The sequence below is a fragment of the Melanerpes formicivorus genome, unplaced genomic scaffold (assembly GCF_026170545.1).
Source record: "Melanerpes formicivorus ecotype bairdi unplaced genomic scaffold, bMelFor1.0.p_v2 SCAF_45, whole genome shotgun sequence".
Lineage (NCBI taxonomy): Eukaryota > Metazoa > Chordata > Aves > Piciformes > Picidae > Melanerpes > Melanerpes formicivorus.
Genome location: NW_027142397.1, coordinates 839,751 through 863,366, shown reverse-complemented (window position 1 = coordinate 863,366; position 23,616 = coordinate 839,751). Strand labels below are relative to the sequence as shown.

General features: G+C 63.5%; 2 protein-coding genes across 7 annotated transcripts; both read left to right on the top strand.

The window, feature by feature from the left end:
• Window positions 1-1,791: 1,791 nt before the first annotated feature.
• On the top strand, window positions 1,792-8,481 carry PIGV (phosphatidylinositol glycan anchor biosynthesis class V). Of its 5 annotated transcripts, none has more exons than XM_068159057.1 (4): window positions 1,792-1,841; window positions 5,279-5,436; window positions 5,919-7,073; window positions 7,776-8,481. In XM_068159057.1, exons 2-4 carry the CDS (start codon window positions 5,350-5,352, stop codon window positions 8,082-8,084), a joined length of 1,551 nt encoding a protein of 516 aa, XP_068015158.1. In that variant the 5' UTR covers window positions 1,792-1,841; window positions 5,279-5,349; the 3' UTR covers window positions 8,085-8,481. The 5 variants fall into 5 exon arrangements, with proteins under 5 accessions (XP_068015158.1, XP_068015155.1, XP_068015157.1 ...); XM_068159054.1 differs by lacking the exon at window positions 1,792-1,841 and adding an exon at window positions 2,024-2,105; XM_068159056.1 differs by lacking the exon at window positions 1,792-1,841 and adding an exon at window positions 2,701-3,468.
• Window positions 8,482-8,687: 206 nt separating this feature from the next.
• ZDHHC18 (zinc finger DHHC-type palmitoyltransferase 18) lies at window positions 8,688-21,876 on the top strand. Of its 2 annotated transcripts, XM_068159080.1 has the most exons (10): window positions 8,688-8,964; window positions 11,952-12,112; window positions 12,450-12,599; window positions 13,854-13,991; window positions 14,317-14,365; window positions 14,746-14,848; window positions 16,176-16,285; window positions 17,192-17,291; window positions 20,265-20,355; window positions 21,138-21,876. In XM_068159080.1, the coding sequence occupies exons 1-9, from the start codon at window positions 8,708-8,710 to the stop codon at window positions 20,304-20,306; spliced, it is 1,110 nt and encodes a 369-aa protein (XP_068015181.1). In that variant the 5' UTR covers window positions 8,688-8,707; the 3' UTR covers window positions 20,307-20,355; window positions 21,138-21,876. The 2 variants fall into 2 exon arrangements, with proteins under 2 accessions (XP_068015181.1, XP_068015182.1); XM_068159081.1 differs by lacking the exons at window positions 20,265-20,355; window positions 21,138-21,876 and having other exon boundaries at window positions 17,192-18,199.
• The last annotated feature ends 1,740 nt before the right edge of the window (window positions 21,877-23,616 follow it).

Genomic DNA, 23,616 nt, shown 5'->3' with positions numbered 1-23,616 from the left:
TAGGAGAGGCTGTGAGGTGAAGCTGTGGCAGAGCAGTTCAGAGGGCGAGGAAGGCTCAGGAGGGAGGCAGCTCCCGTTCAGCATTTTCATCCCCCTGCCCTATTTCACATTTCCTTGGAGCTGTGCCCTGGGCTCCTGAGGTCCTGCAGCACAGGAGGAGGCTTTCTGATGCCCTTCAGCAAAGGGCCAAGGTTCAGGCTCTTGGTAGGAAAATCTGCACTTTTCCAGGCCGTGGTAAATGAGGTTTTTATTTAGCCTGAAGCTTTATCCTCGAATGATAATAGAAGCAGGCCAGCCAGGGCTGCCCTGAGCTCAGCTGAGCAGAGGAGCTCCTTAAAGGGGAAGCTTTTCTAAAGGCAAATTGCTCATGGAATCACCTGGGGTCAGGCCACTGCTCTTCCAGCAAGCTCCAACTCCCCAGAGCCCTTCCTCAGCTGTAGTCCTTAAACTTCAGATCTCTGGAAGTCAGAATCAGGTTGACTCTTCTGTTCAGCAGCAGGATTTGAAGGAGCTCCTTGGCAAGAGGAGAGGCCTTAGGATGGGGTTTGTGAGAGGCAGGAATGGTGCTGAGCTTCCTTGGCTTTCCAGCCCCAAGTTGTGAGTGAAGGATTCCGCTGGACCTCGCTGCTGTCGATTTAAGCCAAACTCCTCTGATCCTTCGGCTCTGTTCTCCAGGAGCTTTGTTTCACTCCGGTTGAATTCATGTAAAAAAATTAACTTCTTTTTTCTTTTGTGAACAGAAAGGACCTGAGCAGCAAGGCTGAAGAAAGGAATGTGAGCAGCTTTTGTGCAGCCTCTGTGTTCGCATTAGGGTGAATTGAATCGCAAGCAAATGCTGCGCTGGGGAGGGAGAGAGGAGGCAGCAGTGCTGCTAACTACCCATTCCGCCACTGTTTGTACAAGCAGCGGGTCCGAGGGGGGTGATTTGGCTCCCCCAGCGCTTGCCTGGCCACAGACACATCCACCTCTGGCGCTTCTGAAACGGTTCGAAGAAAACCAGCATGGATGAGAAATCAGCAAGACGAGAACGAGCAGCGTTCACAGCCTGCAATTAGCGACCGTTCCGAGAGCCACACCTGAGCCCGAGCTCGGCTGGGCTGCCCAGCACGCAAAGCCTTGACGCTTTGACCTGATTCCTTCCCAAAGCCTTCCGTTTCTGCAGGCATTCCTTACCCCCACACCTCTGCCCCCTCCATGCCTTCCCACTTTCACCAGCAAAGGAGCGAGCCCGAGTTCTTCCCACGGCAGAGCTCTGTAAAAGCACTCAGGGAGCCTCCCTTGAAGACTCAGCGGGCAGGGAGAGTTTCTCGGTCGCTCCTGCAGTGGGCAAGGTCAGGTTGCTGCCAGAGTGCCAGGCTTAAGCACCAAGAGCTGCTGCTCTCTGCCCAGGCATTGCCATGCTGGCAGCAGGAAGGGCCCTGCCAGGCTGCTGCCCAGGCTGCTGCTGTGCCTGAGCCTGGCGTGAGCAGGGTCAGGCTGCCAGCAGAGCTTGGTCTCTGTCATCAGGTGGAGATCCCGGGGGAAACCTGCCCCCTCCCCCCGTGTAACAGTAAGTAATTGATGTAATGACTGACACCTCTTCCCAGCCTGGTGTGGTGTTGCTTAATGCGTTCTGGCAAGAGCCCTGTTGAGTCTGTGCCCTCCCGCAGCTGCCGAGCAGCTTCCTTCGGGGTTTGCCTTGGTGCAGCTCCAGGAGCAGCTGGCTCTGGGCAAGGGCTGCCGCTGCCTTCCGCAGAGCGCAGCTCCTGCTGCTCCGCCTCGGCCCCGCGGGCGCTGCCCGGAGCGGGCTGGGCGCAGGAGGCAGCACCCCGCGGGCGCTGCCCGGAGCGGGCTGGGCGCAGGTCAGTGCGGAGCTCCCTGGCGCGGGGGGAGGGCTGGGCTGGGAGCGCCGCAGCAGGGCTCGGGGCTGGGCCGGGAGCGCACGAGCGCCGCCGCCCGCCCCAAACAAAGATGGCGCCGCCCGGCCCTTCCCCCCCCACCCCGGGCCGCCACGTGACGCGGCCGCGCGCGCAGCGCCGGAACAGGCGCGGCCGGACGTGAGCGCAGGGGGCGGGGCGATGACGGCAGGATGGAGCCGGCGCGGGAGCCGCGCGCGGGGCGCTCAGGTGGGAGAGGGGCGGGGCCACGCGCGAGCCGGGGGGGGGAGGAGCTGGGGCGTGCCCCGCCCCCTCCCCGCCTCGGGGCCCCGCCCTCCAAGACCCCCGCCCCGAGGAGGGGCCGCGGCCAGGCCGGGGAGGGCTGTGGGGTCCCGGTCGGTGTCCCGAGCCCTGGCCCCGGGAGCACAGCGAGAGCCGGCAGGGCTCGAGCGGCCGCAGGCCTCGGCCCAGGGGGGTCCCGCCCGGGGCTGGCGGCGGAGCGCAGCCCAAGGACCCTCCTGCGGCGAGGGCAGGGCGGGCGCCGGCTGGGGGCTGGCCTCGCTTCCCCGACCGGCTGCCCCGGGGGGAGCCCTTCCGTGCTCCCGGCGCGGGTCGGTCCCGCGTGGCCTGCAGCACCCACCCGGGGAGAGACAGCTGAGGACAGCTCCGCCTGAAGCCCCCTGGCGAGCACCGCGGGGGCGATGGTTTAAAGCAGAAGAGATTCAGACTGGAGAGAAGGAAGGGAGGAAGGAGGGGAGGGAGGAAGGAGGGGAAGGGAGGAAGGAGGGGAAGGGAGGAAGGAGGGGAGGGAGGAAGGAGGGGAGGGAGGAAGGAGGTTTTCACACCGAGCTGGGGAGAGCCTGGCCCGGGCTGCCCAGAGAGGGGGCAGCTGCCCCCTGGCCGGCACCATCCCAGGCCAGGCTGTTTAGGGCTCTGCGCAGCCTGCCCTGGCTGGGGATGTCCCTGCTGGCTGCAGGGGGTTGGGATGGATGAGCTTCGAAGCTCCCTTTGCACCCAAACCGTTCTGTGACGTTTTCAGTCCAGCCCCTCAGCCTGTCTGACCCCCGAGCGAGGGGACACAATGCCCTCTCGGCCCGTTCAAACATCATGTGGCCAGCGAAGGAAGCAGCAGGAGCGGAGTGGGAGTCCCCAGCCCGTGCCCCAGCTCGGAGCCGGTACCCGGGCGAGGAGCAGGCTCCGTGGCGAGCTCCTGCTGCCACCGGGTGGTCACCGGCCCGCGCTGCACCGAGCGGACCTGGCCGCATCCTGCTGCCGTTGCCATCCTCGTTCGCTGCCTGCACTCGCAGCCCTTTTCCAGAGCTCCGTTTGTGTCGGCGAGCAAAGGGAAGGGCGGAACACGGTGGGGGAGACGCTGAGAGTTCACAGAGTCTGGGAATGGTCTCGGCTGGAAAAGCTCTCTGAGAGCATCCAGCACAGGCATCAGCCCAGCACCACCACGGCCACCCGGCCCTGGCCCCAGCTGCCATGGCCGCACTCTCCTGAACTCCCCCAAGGATGGGGACTCCACCACCTCCCTGGGCAGCCTCTGCCAGTCTCTGACCACTCTTGCAGCGAAGAAACTTTTCCTAATCTCCAACCTCAACCTCTCTGGGTACTACTTGAGGCTATTTCCTCTCCTTCTGTCACCTAACACTAGGGAGAAGAGCCTGGCCCACCCCTGGCTCCAGCCTCCTTTCAAGGGAGCTGTAGAGAGCAATGAGGTCTCCCTTCAGCCTCACCCCCAGCTCCCTCAGCTGCTGCTCCCCAGCCCTGTCCTCCAGACCCTTCCCCAGCTTGGTTGCCCTTCTCTGGACCTGCTCCAGCCCCTCACTGCTGTTGTGAGGGGCCCAAAACTGACCCCAGGACGCAAGGTGTGTCCTCACCAGTGCCCAGTCCAGGGGGACAGTCCCTGCCCTGCTCCTGCTGGCCTCACTGTGGCCGATCCAGGCCAAGGATGCTGTTGAAAATTCTTATCCTCTGCTGAAATGTTTTTAAGCCACTTCTGCCTCTTGGTGGTCCTGCACCCGTGCAGGTGCCCCTCTCAGAGCCACCCCAGCTCTGGCATCTCTCCCCCTGCCAGGAGGAGGGCTGTGGGCTGCAGCTCAGCTGTTACAAGGTGTGCTGCTTCGTGACAGGAGCAGGCTTTTCCCAGCTGCTTTGCTGGGAGCTGCCTTGGCACATTCATGTTCTCAGGAGGCTTTCTCCCTGCTTTATTTCATTATTTTTTCCCCCCAACCATATTTAAAGCACCAGGATTTCTTCCCCCCCCCCCCATTTATTTTTGTGTTCTTTCCTTGGTGCTTGAATTGGATCTGCAGCTGTGAAAGAGCTTTAATAGAATTTACAGCTGGGGCTGAAGTGTCCCCTGCTTAAAATAACAGCACAGCTTGGTGAGGCAGCAGAATGTGCCTCCCACCAGTTGCTTTGTCTGTGGCTCTGAATGCTCTGGAGCAAGAGGAGAATATGAGCAACCCCCAAACTTTTGTATCTGGCTAAATAGGAAGAGTAATCCTGTGGTTAGGGACTGGAGCTATAAATGAGCCTCTCTGGGGCTGGATTTTGCCTTGCTGATGAGTTGCTTTCTGTTCCCTCCTGCAGCTCTGATGGTTTTTTCTAACCTGCCAGGTTTTGGGGGTTGGGTTTATTTTTCTTTCCCTCAGTAACATGGGAAGAAGAAGAAAAGAGGCTTGGGGGGCATTAGGTGCTTGGTTTGGGGATCTGAGGTGTTGGATTAGAAGGATGCAGGTGGGAAGCAGGGCAGGATGTGGTGTCACTGAGACCTACCTGTGAGGGTCCTGGTGCTCAGCTGAGCAGCAGTTGGTGGCTGGGGAGCCAGCAGCAGGGCTGTGTTACCTCAGGGAGCTGCAGAGCAGCCACTGCCTGCCCTTGGTGGCTCTGGGCCAGTGGTTTTCATAGCTGGTGCCACAACCTCACATCTGGGATGTACAGGGAGAGAGCAGCAAGGCCCCACGGAGAGGCTTCAGTCCTGCAGGTGAGGTTTGCAGGGAGGAGGTGGACAGGAGCCAGCTCAGCATATGCAGCTCACTTGAGGGGCAGATGTCCTCCCTCCAGAGAGCTGGGCCCCTGCCAAAGCACTGGAGAGCTGCAGGTGGTGAGCTTGGAGCAGTGGGGATGATGTCTGTGGTCAGGGGAGGCCTGGGATGTCCCTGCTGGCTGCAGGGGGTGGGAATGGATGACCTCTAAATGTTGTTTCCAATCCAACCCATTCCATGGACTTACAAACATGGCTGGCACCAGCAGTACAGAGTCAGAGTCTGGCTGGAAGGGAGAGCTCCAAGCTCACCCAGCCCAACCTTGGAGCCAGCACTGCAGGCTCAACACCAAACCATGTCCCTGGGCACCAGCTCCACAGGCTGCTTGAACACCCAAATACCTTTCTGTCTGTGCTCTCTCTTTATCAGATCAGGTTTCCAGACTGGAGGAAGAGCTTCCCAGGCAGCAGTGACCTACTGAGGCAACTTTCAAGCTGAGAATGGAGCTGTGGAGGTGGCAGGACCCCTGCCTCCGGGAGGTGGTGTGGTTTGCACTGCGCTGCAGAGCTGTGACCCTTCTGCTGCAGGCAAGTCTGCAGTTCCCGAGGCAAGGATGCTGCAAGGGCTGCTGTCTGCTGCCCCAAGGCCTCCCTTCAGCAGTGCCTTGGGCACCGAGAGCTGGCTGGTTCTGCTTGACCAGAGAACCTTTGGGGACCCACAGAGCAGCTGCATCCAGGCAGTGAAGCTGCAGTGCCCCTGCCTGCACGCTGCTGGTGCAGGAGGCTGCTCTGGCAGCAGCACAGGCTGGAGGCTGTTCATGGGCAGCAGAGGGGAGGAGAGGAGTTCTGGAGAGCAGGGCTGGGGAGAAGCAGCTGAGGGACCTGTGGGTGTTCAGCCTGGAGGAGGCTGAGGGAGACCTCATTGCTCTCTACAGCTCCCTGGGAGGAGGCTGGAGCCATTAGGGCCCTCTCCCTCTCCTCCTTTGCAGCTCAGGATTTCTCCTGCTTGCAGTTCTCGGTGGCTTCCAAGAGGATCTCTGCTGACCTTCCGCCCTCTCTTCTCCCTCCAGGCTCTCTTTAACCTCCTGATCCCGGATCACGCCGCCGACGCCTTCTGCCCCCCGCGGCTGTCGGAGGCCGGCCCGTGGGACGCGGTGGTGGAGCGGCTGCTGGGGGGTCTGTCGCGCTGGGACGCGGAGCATTTCCTCTTCATCGCGGAGCGCGGGTACCTCTTCGAGCACAACTTCGCCTTCCTGCCGCTCTACCCCCTGAGCCTGCGCGCCGCGGCCGGGGGGCTGCTGTGGCCCCTGCGGCGCCTGCTGCGGACTCGCAGCCTGCTGCTGCTGGCCGCGGCGCTGCTCAGCTCCCTCTGCTCCGTGCTGGCCGCCGCTGCGCTCTACCAGCTGGGCCGAGCCGTGCTGCGGGGCCGCAGGGTGGCATTCCTGGCGGCGCTGCTCTTCTCGCTCAGCCCTGCCAACGTGTTCCTGGCCGCTGCCTACTCGGAGAGCATGTTCGCCTGCCTGGCCTTCGGTGCCATGTGGCAGCTGGAGCGGGGGCACGGCTGGCAGAGCGGAATGCTCTTCTGCCTGGCCTCCGGGGTGCGAGCCAACGGGGTGCTGAACGCAGGCTTCCTCCTCTACTCCCGCGGGCAGCGCTTTGCCCTGCGGCTGCAGGCGGGGCCGGGATCCCGGGGGCAGCTCCCTCCGTGGTGGAAGCAGCTCCTCAGCCTGGCGTCCTCGGCAGTTCTGGCCTGTGCTGGCATTTTCCTGCCTTTTGCCCTGTTTCAGCTTTATGCCTACCTGAGGTTCTGTGGGGCTGGCCCTGGCCCGGAGCCCAGCGTTCCCCAGCCTCTGGTGCAGCTGGCTCAGGACAGAGGCTACCGCCTGGCAGCCCCGGGCGGGGTGAAGCCCCCCTGGTGCTCCCATCGCTTCCCCGTGGTCTATTCCTATATCCAAGACTCTTACTGGGACGTGGGCTTTCTGAGGTATTTCAAGCTCAGGCAGATACCCAACTTCCTGCTGGCTTTGCCTGTCACCCTCCTGTGCTCCTGGGCTGCCTGGACCTACGCCGCTGCCAACCCGCGGCACTGCCTGACTCTTGGTCTGGAGAGGAGGAAGAGTGAAGAGGAAAAGCCCAGAGCTGGGTTTTGCTGCCCTGCTGTCTTCGTCTACATGGTGCATGCCACGGTCCTGCTGGTGTTTGGGTTCTTCTGCATGCATGTGCAGGTAGGAGCTTCACAGCAGCACACAGGAGCAGGGATAGGGACAGGGGCAGCCTGAAGCTGTCCCACTGGCAGCGTGGCACAGAGTGGTGCAGCCCAAGAGCTTTCCCTTTCCTTCTTGGGAGCTTCTTCCACGGAGGGCTCCCACAGCTCAGCCTGCAGAGAGGGTGCCAGGTGCTGGGTGTGGCAGGGACACCGAGGCAGGGATCAAAGGGTCCAGCTGGTGTTGGGTGGTGTTTGGTGTGTGCCAGGCTGGCCAAGCCCTGCTCCTGAGCTGAGCTGGGGGAGGAGGGTTCTGGGTCGTTGTCATTTGTGCTGAGCTTAATGGATGGCAGCAGAATGGTCCAGCACATGTCCCTGGTCCCCAGAAGTGTGTGCAGGTCTTCTGCAGGACACAGTGAGTGGCACCAAGGGTTGGAGGGCCCAGTAAGAACTAACTGAACGGTGTCATTCAAATCTCCCCTGAAGCTCCTGAGCTGGGTGGTGACAAGGATGTCAGGGAGGTGGTGACAGTTGTCCAGTACCTGGGGACCACTTGGCTGTGTAGACCAGAGAGCAGGAGGAGCTGGGAGGTGTTTCAGTGTCACAAATCCTGGGGCCGTGCCCCTGTCCCCTTCCCCAGCAGTGTGAGGCAGCAGGTGGCTCCTCCGTGCCTCGGGCGCAGGGCTGGGCGCTGCTGGACCTGATCTTTGCCCATCTTCCTCAGGTGCTGACTCGGTTCCTTGGCTCCTCCTCTCCCATCCTGTACTGGTTCTGTGCTCACCTGCTTCAGGAACACGAACCCTTGCTCCAGAGTGAAGCAGCAGGCGACCAAACCATGGCACCTCGCTCTGGGAAGCTTCTTCTAGCTTCCTCTCCTGGTTCTTGTGGGAGAGGGACGTCTGAAAACCCCTTGGTGAGGCTGCTGCTGAACTATAGGTTAATTACCCCCCTCAGCAGATGCCTCCTTGGATTCTTCCTGTCCTACTGGCTGCTGGGACTGATCCTGCACTGCAACTTCTGGCCATGGACGTAGCAAGGGGAGGCAGCAGGGTGGGTGGTGGGGCAGAAGCAGCCCTCAGAACAAAACTCTTTGTGAAGCCTGACCTGATGTAATGCTGCTGCCCGGGGCAGTGGTGGAGTCCTCAGCCCTGGAGGGGTTTCGAAGCCTTGGAGGTGTGGTGCTGAGGGCCGTGGTTCAGTGGTGACCTGGCAGCGCTGGGCTGAGGGTTGGATGAACAACTTGAAGTTGTCTCTTCCCACAGAAGTATTCTGTCCCTCTCTGGCTGGCTGAGCTGCGCCGTCCTCTTTGGTCCCTTCCCTGGCGCTTGTCTCAGGGCAGCCCTGGGGGCACTCGTGGGGCCGGGCTGGGGACAGCACCTCTGGGACAGCGAGGTCAGCACCGCCGCGTCCGCAAGAAACAGCGGGCGGGGAGTCGGGGGTCAGCCCTGGGCTCCCGGGAGGGCGCAGCGCTCGGCGGGGCCGGCAGGGGGCGCGCACGGAGGCGGCGGAGCGAGGCGCGGCGGGGCCGGCAGGGGGCGCGGGGCGGAGCGGGGCCGGGAGCGGGCAGGGGCGGGGCCGGGGGCGGGGCCGGCAGCGGGGCGGGGCGGACACGTCGGCGGGGCTCGGGGCGGGGCTCCGGGCCGGGCGCTGAGCGCCATGAAGGACTGCGAGTACCGGCAGATCCCGCCCGGGGTAGCGGTCCCGGCACCCGGGGCGGTCACTTCGCCGCCTCCGTTACCCACCGGCTCGGAGCGGCCGGGCGCCGCCCGTCGTCCCCGGCGGAAGTGGGAGGTGTTCCCGGGCCGCAACCGTTTCTACTGCGGCGGGCGCCTTATGCTGGCGCGGCACAGCGGCGTCTTCGTTCTCACGCTCGGCCTCATCCTGGCCACCAGCGGCCTCTTCTTCGCCTTCGAGTGAGTCTGCGCTGCCGGGCCGGGGGCTCCGGGCACCGCCCCGGGGGCTGCGGGGCTCCCGCGGGGTGTGTGTCCCCCCTCTGCCGGGGGTCCCTCTGGCGTCCCCTCTCCTCCGTGCTTGGGGTTCCTGTGGTGGCTGTCCCCACCCCATGCTGGGGGGCCCTCTGCCGTGTCCCCTCTCCGTGCAGGGGACCCCGCAGGGGTCTCTCGAGCAGCTCTTGGCCCCCTCCTTTAGAGGGGCTCCGGGGTAGCTGGCATCCCGGCTGCACCCTCGCGGTGGGAGGCAGGTGAGCTGTCGAGCCCCCCATGGGACCCCGATATCCTTGCCTTCTCCCCACTGCCCACCGCAAGGCATTCTTCCTCTGCACGGCCCCCAGACCCACTTTGCAGGCTTCCACTCTGCCGGGTGGCCCCGGACCTTGTTTGCTCAGTCTGGCCCTGGGAAGAAGCTTAACAACCTCCCAGGATCCCTCCCTGGCCTCCGAACCCTCTCCCCAGTCTCTCCTCTTGCTACCGAGGAGAGAACTGGTCCAGGACTGCAGCCAGAAGAGCCCCCAGGACCGGGGGCTTGGTCCGTGGAGGCAGCAGCAGCAGCAGCAGTGGTGCTTCTGTGCAAGGGGCTTGAGAATGGTGAAATGGTTTGGGGTCCCCACTTGGGGTCTGCACTGCAGCTCTGTCCCCATTGTGCAGTGTCTGGGCAAGAGCAGCATCCCTCCCCCCCCAGACCCCTTTGCTTTAGGAAGCTTCTGTGCCCCGAGGGAGGAGAGAGCCAGGAGCCCCCCGGTGTGTCCTGTGCTACCCAGAGGAGCTGAGGAAGGATCCCCCTTGGTTGCTGCCCTCCTGCTTCTGTCTCGGGAGGGGGCTTGGTTTTCACCGCTGCTGAGGGAAGCATCGGGGTTGTGCCTGCCTTGGGACCATCCCTGCGAGCCTCAGAGCAAAGCTGCCCGGGGCTGCTGACAGGAGATGAAGGCATCTGATGGGATTAGAGCTCCTGCAAAGTCAGATGAGCCGAGAGGGGCAGGCAGCTGCGGGAGGCAGTCACAGCATCCTGCCGCGGCAGCTCCTGTCCTGCTGTCATCTCTGCCTCGGCAGCGCTCTGCTGTCTGGAGCTAGCGGGCAGCACAGGGGCTGCTTTGTGCAGGGCCAGGCGGAGGACATCTGCTCTGCCCTCCCTCCTTGCCTCGTCACTCTTGCCCGGAGGTGCCCTGGGGCTTTCCAGTTGATGTTTTAGCAGCCTGCTCGGCACGGGTGAGGGTTTGCTGCATGTGGAGCAAATGCCTCTGCCCTGCACTTCTGTAGTGCAGCTGCTTGGTGCCTGATGGGGGGAGGTGAGGGCCAGAGAGTCTCCCGGGGCACGCTCACATCTCTCATGAAGGACAAGGACCTCTTGGAGGCCACCAAGATGATCAGAGGGCTGGGGAGCCTCTTCTGCAAGGCCAGGCTGGCAGAGCTGGGGCTGTTCAGCCTGGAGAAGAGAAGGCTCTGAGATCTTAGAGCAACCTTCCAGTGCCTGAAGGGAGCTACAGGAGAGCTGGGGAGGGACTGTTCAGGAGGACCTGTGGGGATGGGACAGGGGACACTGGTTTGAAACTGGAGTAGGGTGGATTTAGGTTGGACATTAGGGAGAAATGCTTTGCAGTGAGGGTGAGGAGACACTGGAGCAGGTTGCCTGGGGAGGCTGTGAGCAGCCAGGGCTGGGGGAGATGTCCCTGCCCACGGCAGGAGGCTGGAACTGGATGGTCTTGAAGATTCCTTCCAACCCAAAGCATTCTGCTTTTCGGTGGTTCCAGAGACCTTTCTGTCCCTCTGCCGGGGACTGAGGGGCTCAGCAGCAGCGTTGGGCTCGGGCTGGAGAGGTTTTGTTGCTTGGTGGCTGCTTTGTTCCGGGCAGCTGAGCTGCGGAGCTGAGACAAAAGTTGCTTAATCCTCTCAGATGGCCTCGCAGCGCAGCCGCCCAGCCCGCGGGGCTCCAGCAGCCTTCCTGCTGCTCTGCTCCGCTCGGGGTGCTTAGTGCTGCTCAGAATAGCAAATCCCTCTGCAGAGCCGGGATAGGAGGCTCCGCAGCTCCACACCACACGCAGCTCAGACACCTTCTGCCACCCTGCTGCCAGCACCGGGGCTGCCCTGCTCTGCAGGTCCCCATCTGTGCAAAACAGCCCCAGGCCATGCAGCAAGCCCAGCAGCAGCCATGGTCTGCTTGGATGCCTGGTGGCTTGTCACAGCAGAGTCAGTGCTGCAAGGTGTCCCCAGCCAAACATCTGGCACAGCATGAAGGGCACAGGGGTCAGCCAGAGACAGCAGAGCTGTGCTGGATCCAAGCCAGGCTCCCTCTCAGCTTCCCATGCTGGACCAAAAGTGGTCAGGGCCACACTGCTTTGATCCCTGCTGAGTCTGGGTGTTCCTCCTTGTGTTCTTGATGCTGCTCTTGCAGAAGGTGACTGTGCTCTGGGGTAGCTGAAAAGTGATTCTGGCACTCCAGGAGGGCAAAGTGGTTGTGTACAGAGGTTTGTGTGGGCACCTGCAGCAACCTGGGCTTGTGGGAAGGGTCCCTGGGACACTAGGAAGAAGCTCTTCCCTCTGAGGGTGGTGAGGCTCTGGAACAGCTTGCCTGGAGAAGTTGTGGAGGCCTCATCCCTGGGAGTGTTTAAGACCAGGCTGGATGAGGCCTTGAGCAGCCTGGGCTAGCAGGAGTTGTCCCTGCCCATGGCAGGAGGTTGGAACTGGATGATCTTTAAGGTCCTTTCCAACCCATTCCATGGTTCAAGATTTTTGTGCCACAGGCCTGCTCTTCCCAGTGCCACTCCAGTACCCTCTGGGCTGGTTCTTGCTGTTCCAAAGGTCTCTGCAGAGCAGCAATGCTTCACCCCAGCACCCTGGGACCCTGCATGCTTCACCCCAGCACCCTGGGACCCTCCATGCTTCACCCTGGGGCTGCTGGCTGCTGCAGCCAAGGTTGGTAACAGCGTTTTTGTGTTTTCTCTTAACAGCTGCCCCTTCCTTGCCAGCCACCTCACCTTGGCCATCCCCATCATTGCAGCCGTCCTCTTCTTCTTTGTCATCAGCTGCCTGCTGCAGACTAGCTTCAGAGACCCAGGGATCCTGCCCAGAGCCACCCCCAGTGAGGCTGCAGACCTGGAGAAGCGAATCGGTGAGAGCTGAGATCCTGGAACAGGTTGGATTGGAAGGGACCTTAACGACCACCTGGGCTGGTGGAGGTGTCCCTGCCCAGGGCAGGGGCTTGGAGCTGGATGATCTTCAAGGTCCCTTCCAACCCAGCCCACTCTGTGACTCTTTGTCAAACTCAAAGCCTCCCTGGAGGAGCTGCTCCCTGTCCTCCCCTGCCACGGTGGAGCTGAGCATCCCCTGACCTCCCCTGCAGGAGAGCAGGGGCCAGTCCCTTCCCCTGGCAGGAGGCAGCTGGGGGGCCGTGGGGGGGCTGGGGGCTTGCCCCGCAGCAGTCTGACTGTGCCCTCCTTGCCTTGCAGACAGCATGGGCACCTCCACCTACCGCCCCCCGGCCCGCACCATGGAGGTGGTGATCAACAAGTACGTGGTGAAGCTCAAGTACTGCTACACCTGCAGGATGTTCCGCCCGCCGCGCACCTCCCACTGCAGCGTCTGCGACAACTGCGTGGGTGAGCGCCCCCTGCTGGCCGCCCGCGGCCCTGCGGCCTCCTGCCTGCTGCCCTGCTGCCCCCTGCCTGCCCCCTGCCTGCCCCCTGCCTGCCCCCTGCCTGCTGCCCAGCCCCAGCCCTGCCGCCCCCTGCCTGCCCCCTGCCTGCTGCCCAGCCCCTGCCCTGCCTGCCCCCTGCCTGCCCCCTGCCGCCCCCTGCCTGCCCTGCTGCCCCCTGCCTGCTGCCCAGCCCCTGCCCTGCCTGCCCCCTGCCGCCCCCTGCCTGCCCTGCTGCCCCCTGCCCTGCTGCCCCCTGCCTGCTGCCCCCTGCCTGCTGCCCCCTGCCTGCTGCCCCCTGCCTGCTGCCCCCTGCCTGCCCCCTCTGTGGATGTCACCAAGGCCAGGCTGGATGAGGCCTTGAGCAGCCTGGGCTGGGGGAGGTGTCCCTGCCCATGGCAGGGGGCTGGAGCTGGATGGTCCTCAAAGCCCTTCCAACGCAGCCCAGTGAGGCTGCTCTGGAGCAGGGTGGCCTTTGATCCAGGGACATGCCCAGAGGGTTTGCCTGCTCCTGGTGCTGCAAACTGTGGGTGTGGAGGTTCTGCTTTGTGCTGTCTGCTGGGGCAGCCTGAGGAGCCACCAGCCCACAAGCAGTGGCAGGACCCCAAGACTCTGGGTTAGGAGAAGAATTGCCAGGAGTTGAGTGTTTGGGGATAGCCAGGGGGTGGCTGCAGCTCCTCCTTCCCCTGGAGCAGCTCCCTGGAGAGCAGCTGGGGCAGGGTTTGGGGAGTCTGGGGAGGGGGCATGCTCCTGCTTCGTGTGCTTGCCCTGCTGTGAACCCCAGAACAGCTCCCACAGTCCTGCTGGTCCTTCAGCCCTTCTGCTGGGAGTGTTTCCAGCTGGTGGCAGCTGCCCAGGGCTCTCAGGCAGGTCCTGTGCTTTGAGAGGTTTCTCTGTGGGGATTTTGGTGCCAAGGGGAAGCAGCTGTGCAGAAAGGCAGCAGCACACACCCAGGGCTGCTGCAGGAGCTGCTGCCTTTCCCCTGCTCTCTTTCACTTTTAGTCATGGCAGATGTCACCAGGCACAGGGCTGCTGTGCAGCAGGGTTTGGTGAGAGGAGAGGTTTGGCCTTTGATGCTAGGAGCAGGCCTGTGGGCAGGTGGCAGAGCTCTGCTGACGCTTCTGCCGCTCTCAGGCTGCTGGGTTTGCAGCCCTGGGGTGTGGGCTCTGTGATGAGGCTGCAGGGCAGCAGAAGTCTCACCTTGGCCTTTCTGTTCCAGAGAGGTTCGACCACCACTGCCCCTGGGTGGGCAACTGCGTGGGGAAGCGCAACTATCGCTACTTCTATGCCTTCATCCTCTCCCTCTCCTTCCTGACCGCCTTCATCTTCGCCTGCGTCGTCACCCACCTCACCCTGCGTGAGTACCAGGGCCCCTGGCAGCCCTGTGCCCTGCTGCTGGGCTCCCTGCAGGCTTTCCTGTGCAGGTCCTGAATCAGCCAGGCCTCAGCCCACAGGGCCCTGCAGGCTCACCCTGCCCCTCCCTGCCGGGGGAGCTGCTGCCTGGCTTAGCCCCTGCAGGGCAGAGGAGCTGCTGGCTGCAGCTGCTCTTCACCCCCAGCTGTGGCTGCAGGCTGCAGGTGCTCCTGGGCAGGTCCCCCTGGCCTGCAGCAGGGTGGCTGCGTGGTGGGGAGCCAGCTGCTGGCTGGAGGTGCCAGGCTGATGCTGTTCCTTCTGCTCTGCAGGCTCTCAGAGGGATGGGTTCCTCACCACCCTGAAGACAACACCTGCAAGATATCCTTCTGGTGCCATCAGCTGCAGTGCCTGCCAGGCTGGGCTGCAGCCACCCTGGCCATGCAGCGCTGGTGGAGTCCCCCTGGTGTCCTTTCACCACTGGGTGCAGTGCCCAAGCAGGGCACAGGCCTCTCTCCAGCAGGCTGGGCAGGCCTGTAGCTCACCACCAGGGCTCGAGGGGGCCTGACAGATTTGATTCCCAGTTTAGGAGGAGAGGGAGGTGCAGGCTGGGCCCTGCTGGGTGCCTGCAGGGTGGGACAGGGCATGGGGAGCTGGCTGGGATGTCTGGGTGGCCCCAGGGTGTGCAGTCCCAGAGCAGGGCTGCCCAGGCAGTGCTGCTCTCCTTGCAGGGTGGTTCTGTTCCTTGACTGCTGCTGCACTGTGCTGGAGTTGGTGATTTGCTTTTTCTCAGTCTGGTCTATTCTGGGCCTCTCAGGTTTTCACACTTACTTAGTGGCCTCCAACCTGACAACCAATGAAGATGTGAGTACCTGTGCCCCCTGGCCTCCTGCAGGGCTCTGGAGGGCACTCCTGGCTGCCTGCCTCAGAGCAGTGTCTCAGTGCTGCCTGCAGCCCCTGCCCAGGCTGTCGGGGCTGTGGGTGTTGGTTGCTGAGCAGGGGCAGGACAGTGCCACAGGTGGTGCTGGGCAGTGCCAGGCCCTGGGGGTCACAGACTGCAGTGGGGGTTTTCAGCCTGTTTGTGACTTGGCTTAAAATTAGGCTCTGAGGTTGAAACCCAGCAGGCTGGCCCCAGAGGAGCATTTGGGTGTTAGGCTGGGACATGGTGCTCTGAATTCAGCATCTCACAACCACAGCCTTCCCCTGAGAGCCTGGGCAGGTCCCCTGCCCTCTCTTGGTTTCTCTTCTCTCATGAGCAAACCATCTACAGACCCCTCCTGAGATCCACCTGGGTGGCTGCAGGCTGCAGGGGCCAGGGTCTGTCTGGTCCCTGGATTCAGAGTGCACTCTCCTGGCCAGGAGTCTCTGTGGTCCTTGCTGGCAGCTCCTGGCACTGCAGGCAGCACTTCTGCAGCCCCTTTCTTCTTTGGGTTGGTTTAGAGGTTTTTACCTTCCCCCCCCCCACTTTCCTCTCCACTTTTCTGTTCTCTGCAGAGCTGTTCTAGGCCTGCTCCAGGCTGCCTAAGTGAAGCTCCTGGAGGTTGCAGCCCAGAGCTGAGAGCACCAGAGGCCCTTTGCCTCCCTGGCTGTGCTGCCCACGCTGCCAGCCTGGTGCTGCAAGTGGGGAGAGGAAGTAGAAGCAGAAGGAGCAAATGCCCTGGGGAATGGCTGGCTGCAGCCAGGGCCTGGGGGGCAGCATCTGCTGCCCACTGCTGTGTGCCCAGCTTGGTGTGAGCAGGGCTTTGAAACCAGAGCCCCAGCTGCCCAGGGTGGGGGTGGGGAGGCTGCAGCACAGCCTGGGAATCCCCTGCTTGGTTGTGCAGCCTGAGGAGCTCAGGAGGGGCTGTGAGCTAGAGCCCTGCCCTGCTGAGCTCTCAGCAAGAGGAGGAGGCTGCTGTTGAAGGTGGTGGCACTGAGGTGGTGCAGCAGGGGGGTGCTCAGCTCTGGGGCTCTCCAGCTGCAAGGCTGAACCTTGGCAGGAGCAGGAGCAGCTCTTTGCTGTCTCCTCTGGCTGCCCTTCTGCAGCTGTGCTGCTGGCCAGAGCAGAGAGGAGGGGGCCTGCTGCAAGAGGAGCCTTCAGCAAGGATTCAGCCACCCCTGCAGCAAGGACTTGAGCCCAGGCCATTGCTGTGGAGTTACTCCACTGGCACATCTCTCCCTCCTCACTCTCTGCCTGTCCCTTGCCTTCCAGATCAAAGGGTCCTGGTCGAGTAAGAGGGGCTCAGAGTTTGCCAATCCCTACAGCCATAAGAGCATCCTCACAAACTGCTGTGCAGTGCTGTGTGGACCTTTCCATCCCAGGTAGGAGCCCTTGACCCCCAGGGTGCTGGGAGCTGCATCCTGCTCTGGGAGGGGCTTGGAAGGGAGACATTTGCCACACTTCAGGGAGGCTGAGGCAGCCCCAACAGCTCTGCCTCTGTGGTGAGGAGCAAGCAGCCTCCAGCCCCTGCAGAGGTTACTGCTTCTCGAGCTTGAGGAGTTCAAGCCACACAATCATGGAAGGGTTTGGGGGGGCAAGGGACCTTTAAAGGTCATCTGATCCAACCCCCAGCTAGAGCAGGCTGCTGCAGAGCTCCATCCAGCCTGGGAGCAGGCCCAGGTGTGAGTGTGAGCCACACCAGCTCCAGCTGCACAGCCTGGGACAGCCTCCCCTGCTGGATCCACCCCCCAAAAAAGGCAGCTCCACGTGCCCTGGGACAAGCTGAGAGCCCCAGGCCAGCAGTGCAGGTCCTCAGCTGCTGCAGCCAGGCTGCCTCTGCCCTCTGAGTGCCCCCAGGCTTTGCTGGGTCCGGAGGTGCTGGGCACCGGGGCTGGCATGCAGAGGTGGTCAGGCTGTGGGTTGAGGGAGCTGAGCTGTGCCCTGGGGGGCTGTGGCACACCAGTGCTTCCCTCCAGCTCCTTCCTCTCTCACTGTCTTCCTGTTGGGAAGCTTTGCTCCAGCTCCCATTTGGGTTTGTGGTGACCCAAAGCCATTGAGTGCCTGGAGGCTGTTTGGTGGCTTCTGAGACAGCTCTGTGGTTTGTCTGGTGGGCAGGAAGCTGCCAGCCAGCAGCTCCAGCTGCTGCTCTGGTTAGCAGCTCCCACAGCAGAGCCCTCTGCCCCCTCTGTGGCTCTTGGCTCCAGCAAGGCTGCATCTCCTGAGCTGCATCTCCTGAGCTGCATCTCCTGAGCTGCTCTGCCTTGCTCCCTTCCCCTCCTCTTTTGCAGCCTCATAGACAGAAGAGGATTTATCCAGCCCGAGGCTGGGACCCCCTCCAGCCCCAGGAGTGAGATCCCTTCCTTTGGAGCCAAAACTGACACCAGCATGGTAGGAGGCATCCCCTAGCAGTGCTGTGATGTAGCCCAGTGCCTGCTGTGCCTGCACCTCGCTCCAGCCACTGCCTTCCCCTCCTCCCCTGCCCTCAGGTGGGACAGACCAGAGCTGCCAAAGGCTGAGCCATTTGTTGCCTTTTTTTTACCTATTTATTGGGTTTTGGTCATTTGTTTCACTGTGATGTGCTCTGCTTGGACTTCTGCCTGGGAGAGGCCAGCAGCATGGGAGACCCTCAGGCTGGTGCAGAAACAGAGGGTCCCTGCTGCACCCTGGGGACCAAAGGGGTTTGGGGAGCCACCAGACCTCTGAGCTGGAGTGTCTGCTCCAGGGGTCACTGCCTTGCTGAGCTGGGCCAAGGCTGGGGACTGGGAAGTGGTTCCCAGCCTGGGCTGGGCTCTCACATCTCAGCCTGTGAGCTGGTGGAGCTGCAGGATCCCTCTTAATCTCCATGGACACGTTGTGCTGGCATGGGAGGGCTGCTCTGCCTCTCCATGGCCTCTGCAGGAGCAGCTTGGCCTTCCCAGAAGCTGCTGTGCCTTGGTAAGTTGTGGCTGCTCAGCTGGGAGGGCTCCCAGTGGAGGTGGAAGCCAGCTTAGGTTGTGCCAGCTGCTGGTGATCTGTTCTGTGCTCACTGAGGTGCTTGGTTTGGCCTTGGCAGTCTGTGAGCCAGGAGCTGAGGTGGGAGGCAGCAGCAGGCAGTGCCCTGTGGCCCTCAGCTGGAGATGCTGCTTGGCAAGGCTGCAGCTGCTGGGCTGGGGAAGCTTTGCCTGCTGTGAACCCCTGGGGGTCACCCCCTGCCCAGGTGGAGTTTCACAGGGAGCAGGTTCCCGGCTGGCAGATGAGGGCAGGGCGGTGCCCGGGGGCGGTGCCCTGGTGCCTAAGCTCATGCAGCAGCAGCAGCACTGTGCCTGCAGCAGCAGCAGCATCACTCTGTGCCTGCAGCATCACTCTGTGCCTGCAGCATCACTCTGTGCCTGCATCAGCAGCAGCATCACTCTGTGCCTGCAGCAGCATCACTGTGCCTGCAGCAGCATCACTGTGCCTGCAGCAGCAGCAGCAGCACTCTGTGCCTGCAGCAGCAGCAGCAGCACTCTGTGCCTGCAGCAGCAGCAGCATCACTCTGTGCCTGCAGCAGCAGCAGCAGCATCACTCTGTGCCTGCAGCAGCATCACTCTGTGCCTGCGGCAGCAGCATCACTCTGTGCCTGCAGCAGCAGCAGCATCACTCTGTGCCTGCAGCAGCAGCAGCAGCACTGTGCCTGCAGCAGCAGCAGCACTCTGTGCCTGCAGCAGCAGCAGCAGCATCACTCTGTGCCTGCAGCAGCAGCAGCAGCATCACTCTGTGCCTGCAGCAGCAGCAGCATCACTCTGTGCCTGCAGCAGCAGCAGCAGCACTGTGCCTGCAGCAGCAGCATCACTCTGTGCCTGCAGCAGCAGCATCACTCTGTGCCTGCAGCAGCAGCAGCATCACTCTGTGCCTGCAGCAGCAGCAGCATCACTCTGTGCCTGCAGCAGCAGCAGCAGCATCACTCTGTGCCTGCAGCAGCAGCAGCATCACTCTGTGCCTGCAGCAGCAGCAGCAGCACTGTGCCTGCAGCAGCAGCAGCATCACTCTGTGCCTGCAGCAGCAGCACTGTGCCTGCAGCAGCAGCATCACTCTGTGCCTGCAGCAGCAGCACTGTGCCTGCAGCAGCAGCAGCATCACTCTGTGCCTGCAGCAGCAGCAGCAGCACTGTGCCTGCAGCAGCAGCATCACTCTGTGCCTGCAGCAGCAGCAGCAGCACTCTGTGCCTGCAGCAGCAGCATCACTCTGTGCCTGCAGCAGCAGCAGCATCTCTGTGCCTGCAGCAGCAGCAGCAGCATCACTCTGTGCCTGCAGCAGCAGCAGCATCTCTGTGCCTGCAGCAGGACAGCAGTGCCAGCTCAGGGGGCAGTCACAGGCCTGTGAGCCATACTTGAACCAAGTCGTTATTGCTGCTGGCTGCTTTTGCACAGTCCCTGGGTGGGGTTTCTGCTGGGGGCAGGTGGTGCTGTGCACCTTGGCACGAGGGCAGAGGGTGTGCTGGGTGTCAGGATGCCCACTTAGGTTTTCCCATGGGTCAGACACCTCTGCTGCAGCCTCAGGCAGAGGCAGCACGTTTCTGGGGGCAGCCTGTGCCCACTGCAGTCACCAGCACGGTGCCTTGCACACCAGGACTGACCGCTCCAGCCTGTGCCCACCTCCGGGGCACGCAGGGCACTGGCAGTGGCCAGAGGCTCCCCTGGCCTGCACAGGGACCTTGGTGCTTGTTTGTTGTGGCTCTGCCCTGCCCTCGGTGAGGAGCTGCGAGCATGCTGCTGAATTGCTGCTGGATCCCAGCAGATGGCCCTCATCACCCAGCAGCTCCAGCAGCCACCCCAGCCAGGGCTCTGTGCCAGCCCGGGGGCCAGGTGCCCCTGCTGCAGCCAGAGCCTGCCCTGCCCTCCCTGCTTCTCCCCCAGGGCTGGCCCCGCTGGGGCTTGGCCCTGCCCTCCAGGAGCCTTCCAGGGGCAAGCTGGGCTGGTGCTGGGCAGGGAGGAGCAGGGGGGCTGGTGTCAGGGCCAGATGCCTTCCTGGCTTTATTTAAAGTGAATTCCTTTGTTACTCGACACAATAAAGTTTATTTTCCAAGAGCTGAAGTGCTTGGGTTGTTCTTCTGCTCAGCAGAGGGCAGGGCTTGCTGCCTCACAGCCAGCAGCTGCCAGCTGGGCTCGGGATCTCACCTGCGAGCTCCTGCAGCAGGATGGGGCTGTGAAGGGTGCTCAGCCCCAGCTGGGACTTTTCTGTCCCGTGGCTCCAAGCTGGGCAGAGTCTGCTCCAGTCTCTGCTCCCCTTCCCCATCACCTCCTTGCCTTTCCCCCCCTGGCTCTTGCCAGGGCTGTGCCAGGAGCTGTGGCTGTGTCTCACCCAGCCAGGTGCTGAGTGCATAACCTGTGGTGTCTCCCCCAGGAGGATGCCTGCCAGGACTTTGCCATTTCCTGCACAGCCTGATGGGATTTGCCCCTCTTGGACCTTAGCCCTGCTCTCTGAGGGTTAGCTGGTAAGAAAGTGCTTCCTACCCCATCACCCCTGCAGCCCCCCAGCTCATCTCCACTGCATGCCCAGCCTTGTCCATGGAGTCCATCACCTCTGTCTTGTGTAGACATCTCTGTGCCTCATCCATCCCACAGCTCCCTGCTGGCATCCCACTGCTGGCAGGGGTGCTGTGGCTGTGCCAGCTGCAGGGCTGAAGGGCAGAGGGGCTGCCCAGAGCCGTGGTGAGAGGAGAGGGGTGATTGCCCCCAGCTCTGTGCTGGGGCTTGGCTCCAGGGGGCTGTGGGGCTTGGGAACTGCTGTGGCTGAGGGCTCACAAAGCTCTGTGCCATGCTCTGGTGGTTTGTGCCCAGGGGAGCTGCCATGATGGGGCTGGAGGAAGCCCCCTGCTGATGCAGTGACCAGAGGAGCAGGAGCCTGGAGTGGAGTTCTGACCCCAGCTCTGACCCCCTCTGCCTGGCTGATCCCTCTCCTCCCTGCCCCCCTCCCTCTTCACCTCTCTCACCAGCTTCCTCCTCCCCCCTGCCCGTGGGTAGGTTCCTTCCCGAGCTGCTTGTGACCCAGCCCTGCTTCAGCCGTGGGCTGTGGAGCTGCTCCCCTGCAGCAGCAGTGGAGGAAGGCTGCTCCCTCCTCCCCACCCTGCTCTGCTCATCCTGGACCATCTCTGCCCACCGCCCAGCCTGGGTGCTGCGCTCTGCTCCCTGCTGCTGCTGGCTTCCTGGCACTAACCTTCTTTCTCTTTCTCTTCCTCCCCTCCCCTCTCCTCTCCCTCCTGCCGGCTCGCTGCAGAGCCCTGGCCGCCCGCAGCCCTCTGCCTCTCGTGGAGCAGCCCCGGGGGAGCCAGGACAGGGCGGGCAGCAGCCGAGAGACCTCAGCCATGACCACCACGAGTGCCTCCCCGGCCAGGGCTCTGCTCCCTGACCCCGCTGCCCGCTGGGGGCAAGGGGCCGTGCCCGAGGAAAAGCTTCTGCAGCCCCCCTGCGGGAGCCGAGACGCTCAAAGCCATAGCGCCGTGACCCGCCCGCAGCGCAGCCCCGGAGCTGCCGGACGGACCCCAGCACCGAGGCTCCCTGCAGGCAGCAGCCTCAGCCCCAGGGCAGGACCTTCCCTCCTGGCGGTGCCGGGAGGCAGGGACCGGCACTCCGGAGGGCTTTGGGAACCAGCAGGCTTCACTCCAGAGCATTTGCAGCCCAGCTGGTGGCAGCACCCCCCCCAGCCCCTCTCTGAGCCGTGCCCGTGTGCCAGAGGCCTCTCTCCAGCTGGGAGTTGGCTCACAGGGGCAGAGTCGACCTTTGCAACCCCCCCGGCCAGCCCCCTGCCCCTGTGCCCTCTTAGTGTGGCTCCAGGTTTAGGGGAAGGGGCTGAAGCCCTGCAGCACCTCCAGCAGCGCTGGCAGGGGCCCAGGGAGCTGTGTGGCCAAGCCTGGAGCCCTCAGCCCAGGGCAGAGCCTGGTAGGATCCAGCCCCCCCTGCCCCCTTTTATGCCTTTGACTTTTGTAACACAATAAAAGTTTCTCCTATTTGCTGTACCCCAGTGTCTGGCAGGGGGGGCTCTGCTGGCAGGGGGCTCTGGGGGCAGGGGGCTCTGCTGGCAGGGGGCTCTGCGGGCAGGGGGGGCTCTGGGGGCAGGGGGGGGCTCTGCTGGCAGGGGGGGCTCTGCGGGCAGGGGGGGCTCTGCTGGCAGGGGGGGCTCTGGGGGCAGGGGGCTCTGCGGGCAGGGGGCTCTGCGGGCAGGGGGGCTCTGTGGGCAGGGGGCTCTGCGGGCAGGGGGCTCTGTGGGCAGGGGGCTCTGCGGGCAGGGGGGCTCTGCTGGCAGGGGGGGGCTCTGGGGGCAGGGGGCTCTGGGGGCAGGGGGCTCTGCTGGCTGCAGGGGGAGGCTCTGCGGGCAGGGATCTCTGGGGGCAGGGGGGGCTCTGCTGGCAGGGGGGGCTCTGCGGGCAGGGGGGCTCTGTGGGCAGGGGGCTCTGCGGGCAGGGGGCTCTGCTGGCGGGGGGGGCTCTGCTGGCGGGGGGGGGCTCTGCGGGCAGGGGGCTCTGCGGGCAGGGGGCTCTGCGGGCAGGGGGGCTCTGTGGGCGGGGGGGGCTCTGCGGGCAGGGGGCTCTGCTGGCAGGGGGGGGCTCTGCGGGCAGGGGGCTCTGCTGGCAGGGGGGAGCTCTGCTCGCGGGGGGGCTCTGCGGGCAGGGGGGGCTCTGCTGGCGGGGGGGGCTCTGCGGGCAGGGGGGGCTCTGCGGGCAGGGGCTCTGCTGGCTGCAGGGGGGGGGGCTCTGCGGGCAGGGGGGGGCTCTGCGGGCAGGGGGGGGGCTCTGCGGGCGGGGGGGGCTCTGCTGGCTGCAGCTCCTGCCTGGCCATGCCAGTGCTGTGTGGGGTAAGGGAAAGCTGCTGCCCCTCTGCTGCCCCTCTGCCACCAGCCGTGGGGCCAGGAGCTCCCTGGGCTGAGGCTGAGGCTGAGGCTGAGGCTGGGGCTGAGGCTGTGCAGTGGGAGGGCACAAGCTGGCTGCTGCTGCTCCCGGGGGGCTGAGCTCAGCCTAGCCCCAGCCCGGGGTTGCTGCCTGGTGGTTTTGCGAGGGCAGGAGGTGAGTTTAAGGCGGGGCTGGGTAGGCTGGGCTGCCCCTTTGGCCCCCAGCCCCTCCCGGGGGGGGCTTTTGTGTGTGGCTGAAACTCTCAGAGGGTCTCTGCAGGCCTCCCTTGCTCTTGATGCTTCATCTGCTGGGCAGAGGGGGGAGGCAGGCAGTGGGCTCTGATCTGTGCTCACCCTCAGCAGTGCCTTCTCCCAGCCCCGTGGGGTGTGAGCTGCTCCCGGGTGGATCAGGCTCCTCTGGGAAGGGATGCACGTGGCAGGGCTCTGCGTGGGCACACGGAAGGGCTGTGGGCAGGTGGCAGAGCTGGGCACCCTCCTGCTGCCCGCACATGTGAGCCCCTCTGGGCAGGGGTACCCCAGAGACTTTGCTGGGAGGGGATGAGCAGCTCCAAATCTCCCCTTGCCAGGGTGGGGAGGGAGTGGGCTGGAGGCTGGGGGAGTTCTGGGTGGCACAGGGCTGGGAAAAGCATCACAGGAAGGTTTGGATTGGAAGGGACCTTCCAGACCATCCAGTTCCAGCCCCCTGCCATGGGCAGCCCAGGCTGCTCAAGGCCTCATCCAGCCTGGTCTGAAACACTTACAGGGATGAGGAGTCCACAACTTTTCTGGGCAGCCTGTTCCAGGGTCTCCTCACCCTCAGAGTAAAGAACTTCTTCCTAACATCCAATCTAAACCTACCCTGCTCCCCTGT

Coding starts and splice junctions, on each gene's coding strand:
- PIGV (XM_068159057.1), top strand. CDS start 5,350: ATGGAGCTGTGGAGGTGGCAGGACCCCTGCCTCCGGGAGGTGGTGTGG. Junction 5,437..5,918: donor CTGTGACCCTTCTGCTGCAG/GCAAGTCTGCAG, acceptor TTCTCCCTCCAG/GCTCTCTTTAACCTCCTGAT. Junction 7,074..7,775: donor TCTTCTGCATGCATGTGCAG/GTAGGAGCTTCA, acceptor CATCTTCCTCAG/GTGCTGACTCGGTTCCTTGG.
- ZDHHC18 (XM_068159080.1), top strand. CDS start 8,708: ATGAAGGACTGCGAGTACCGGCAGATCCCGCCCGGGGTAGCGGTCCCG. Junction 12,600..13,853: donor CGTCTGCGACAACTGCGTGG/GTGAGCGCCCCC, acceptor TTTCTGTTCCAG/AGAGGTTCGACCACCACTGC. Junction 14,366..14,745: donor CTGAAGACAACACCTGCAAG/ATATCCTTCTGG, acceptor CTGCTGCTGCAC/TGTGCTGGAGTTGGTGATTT.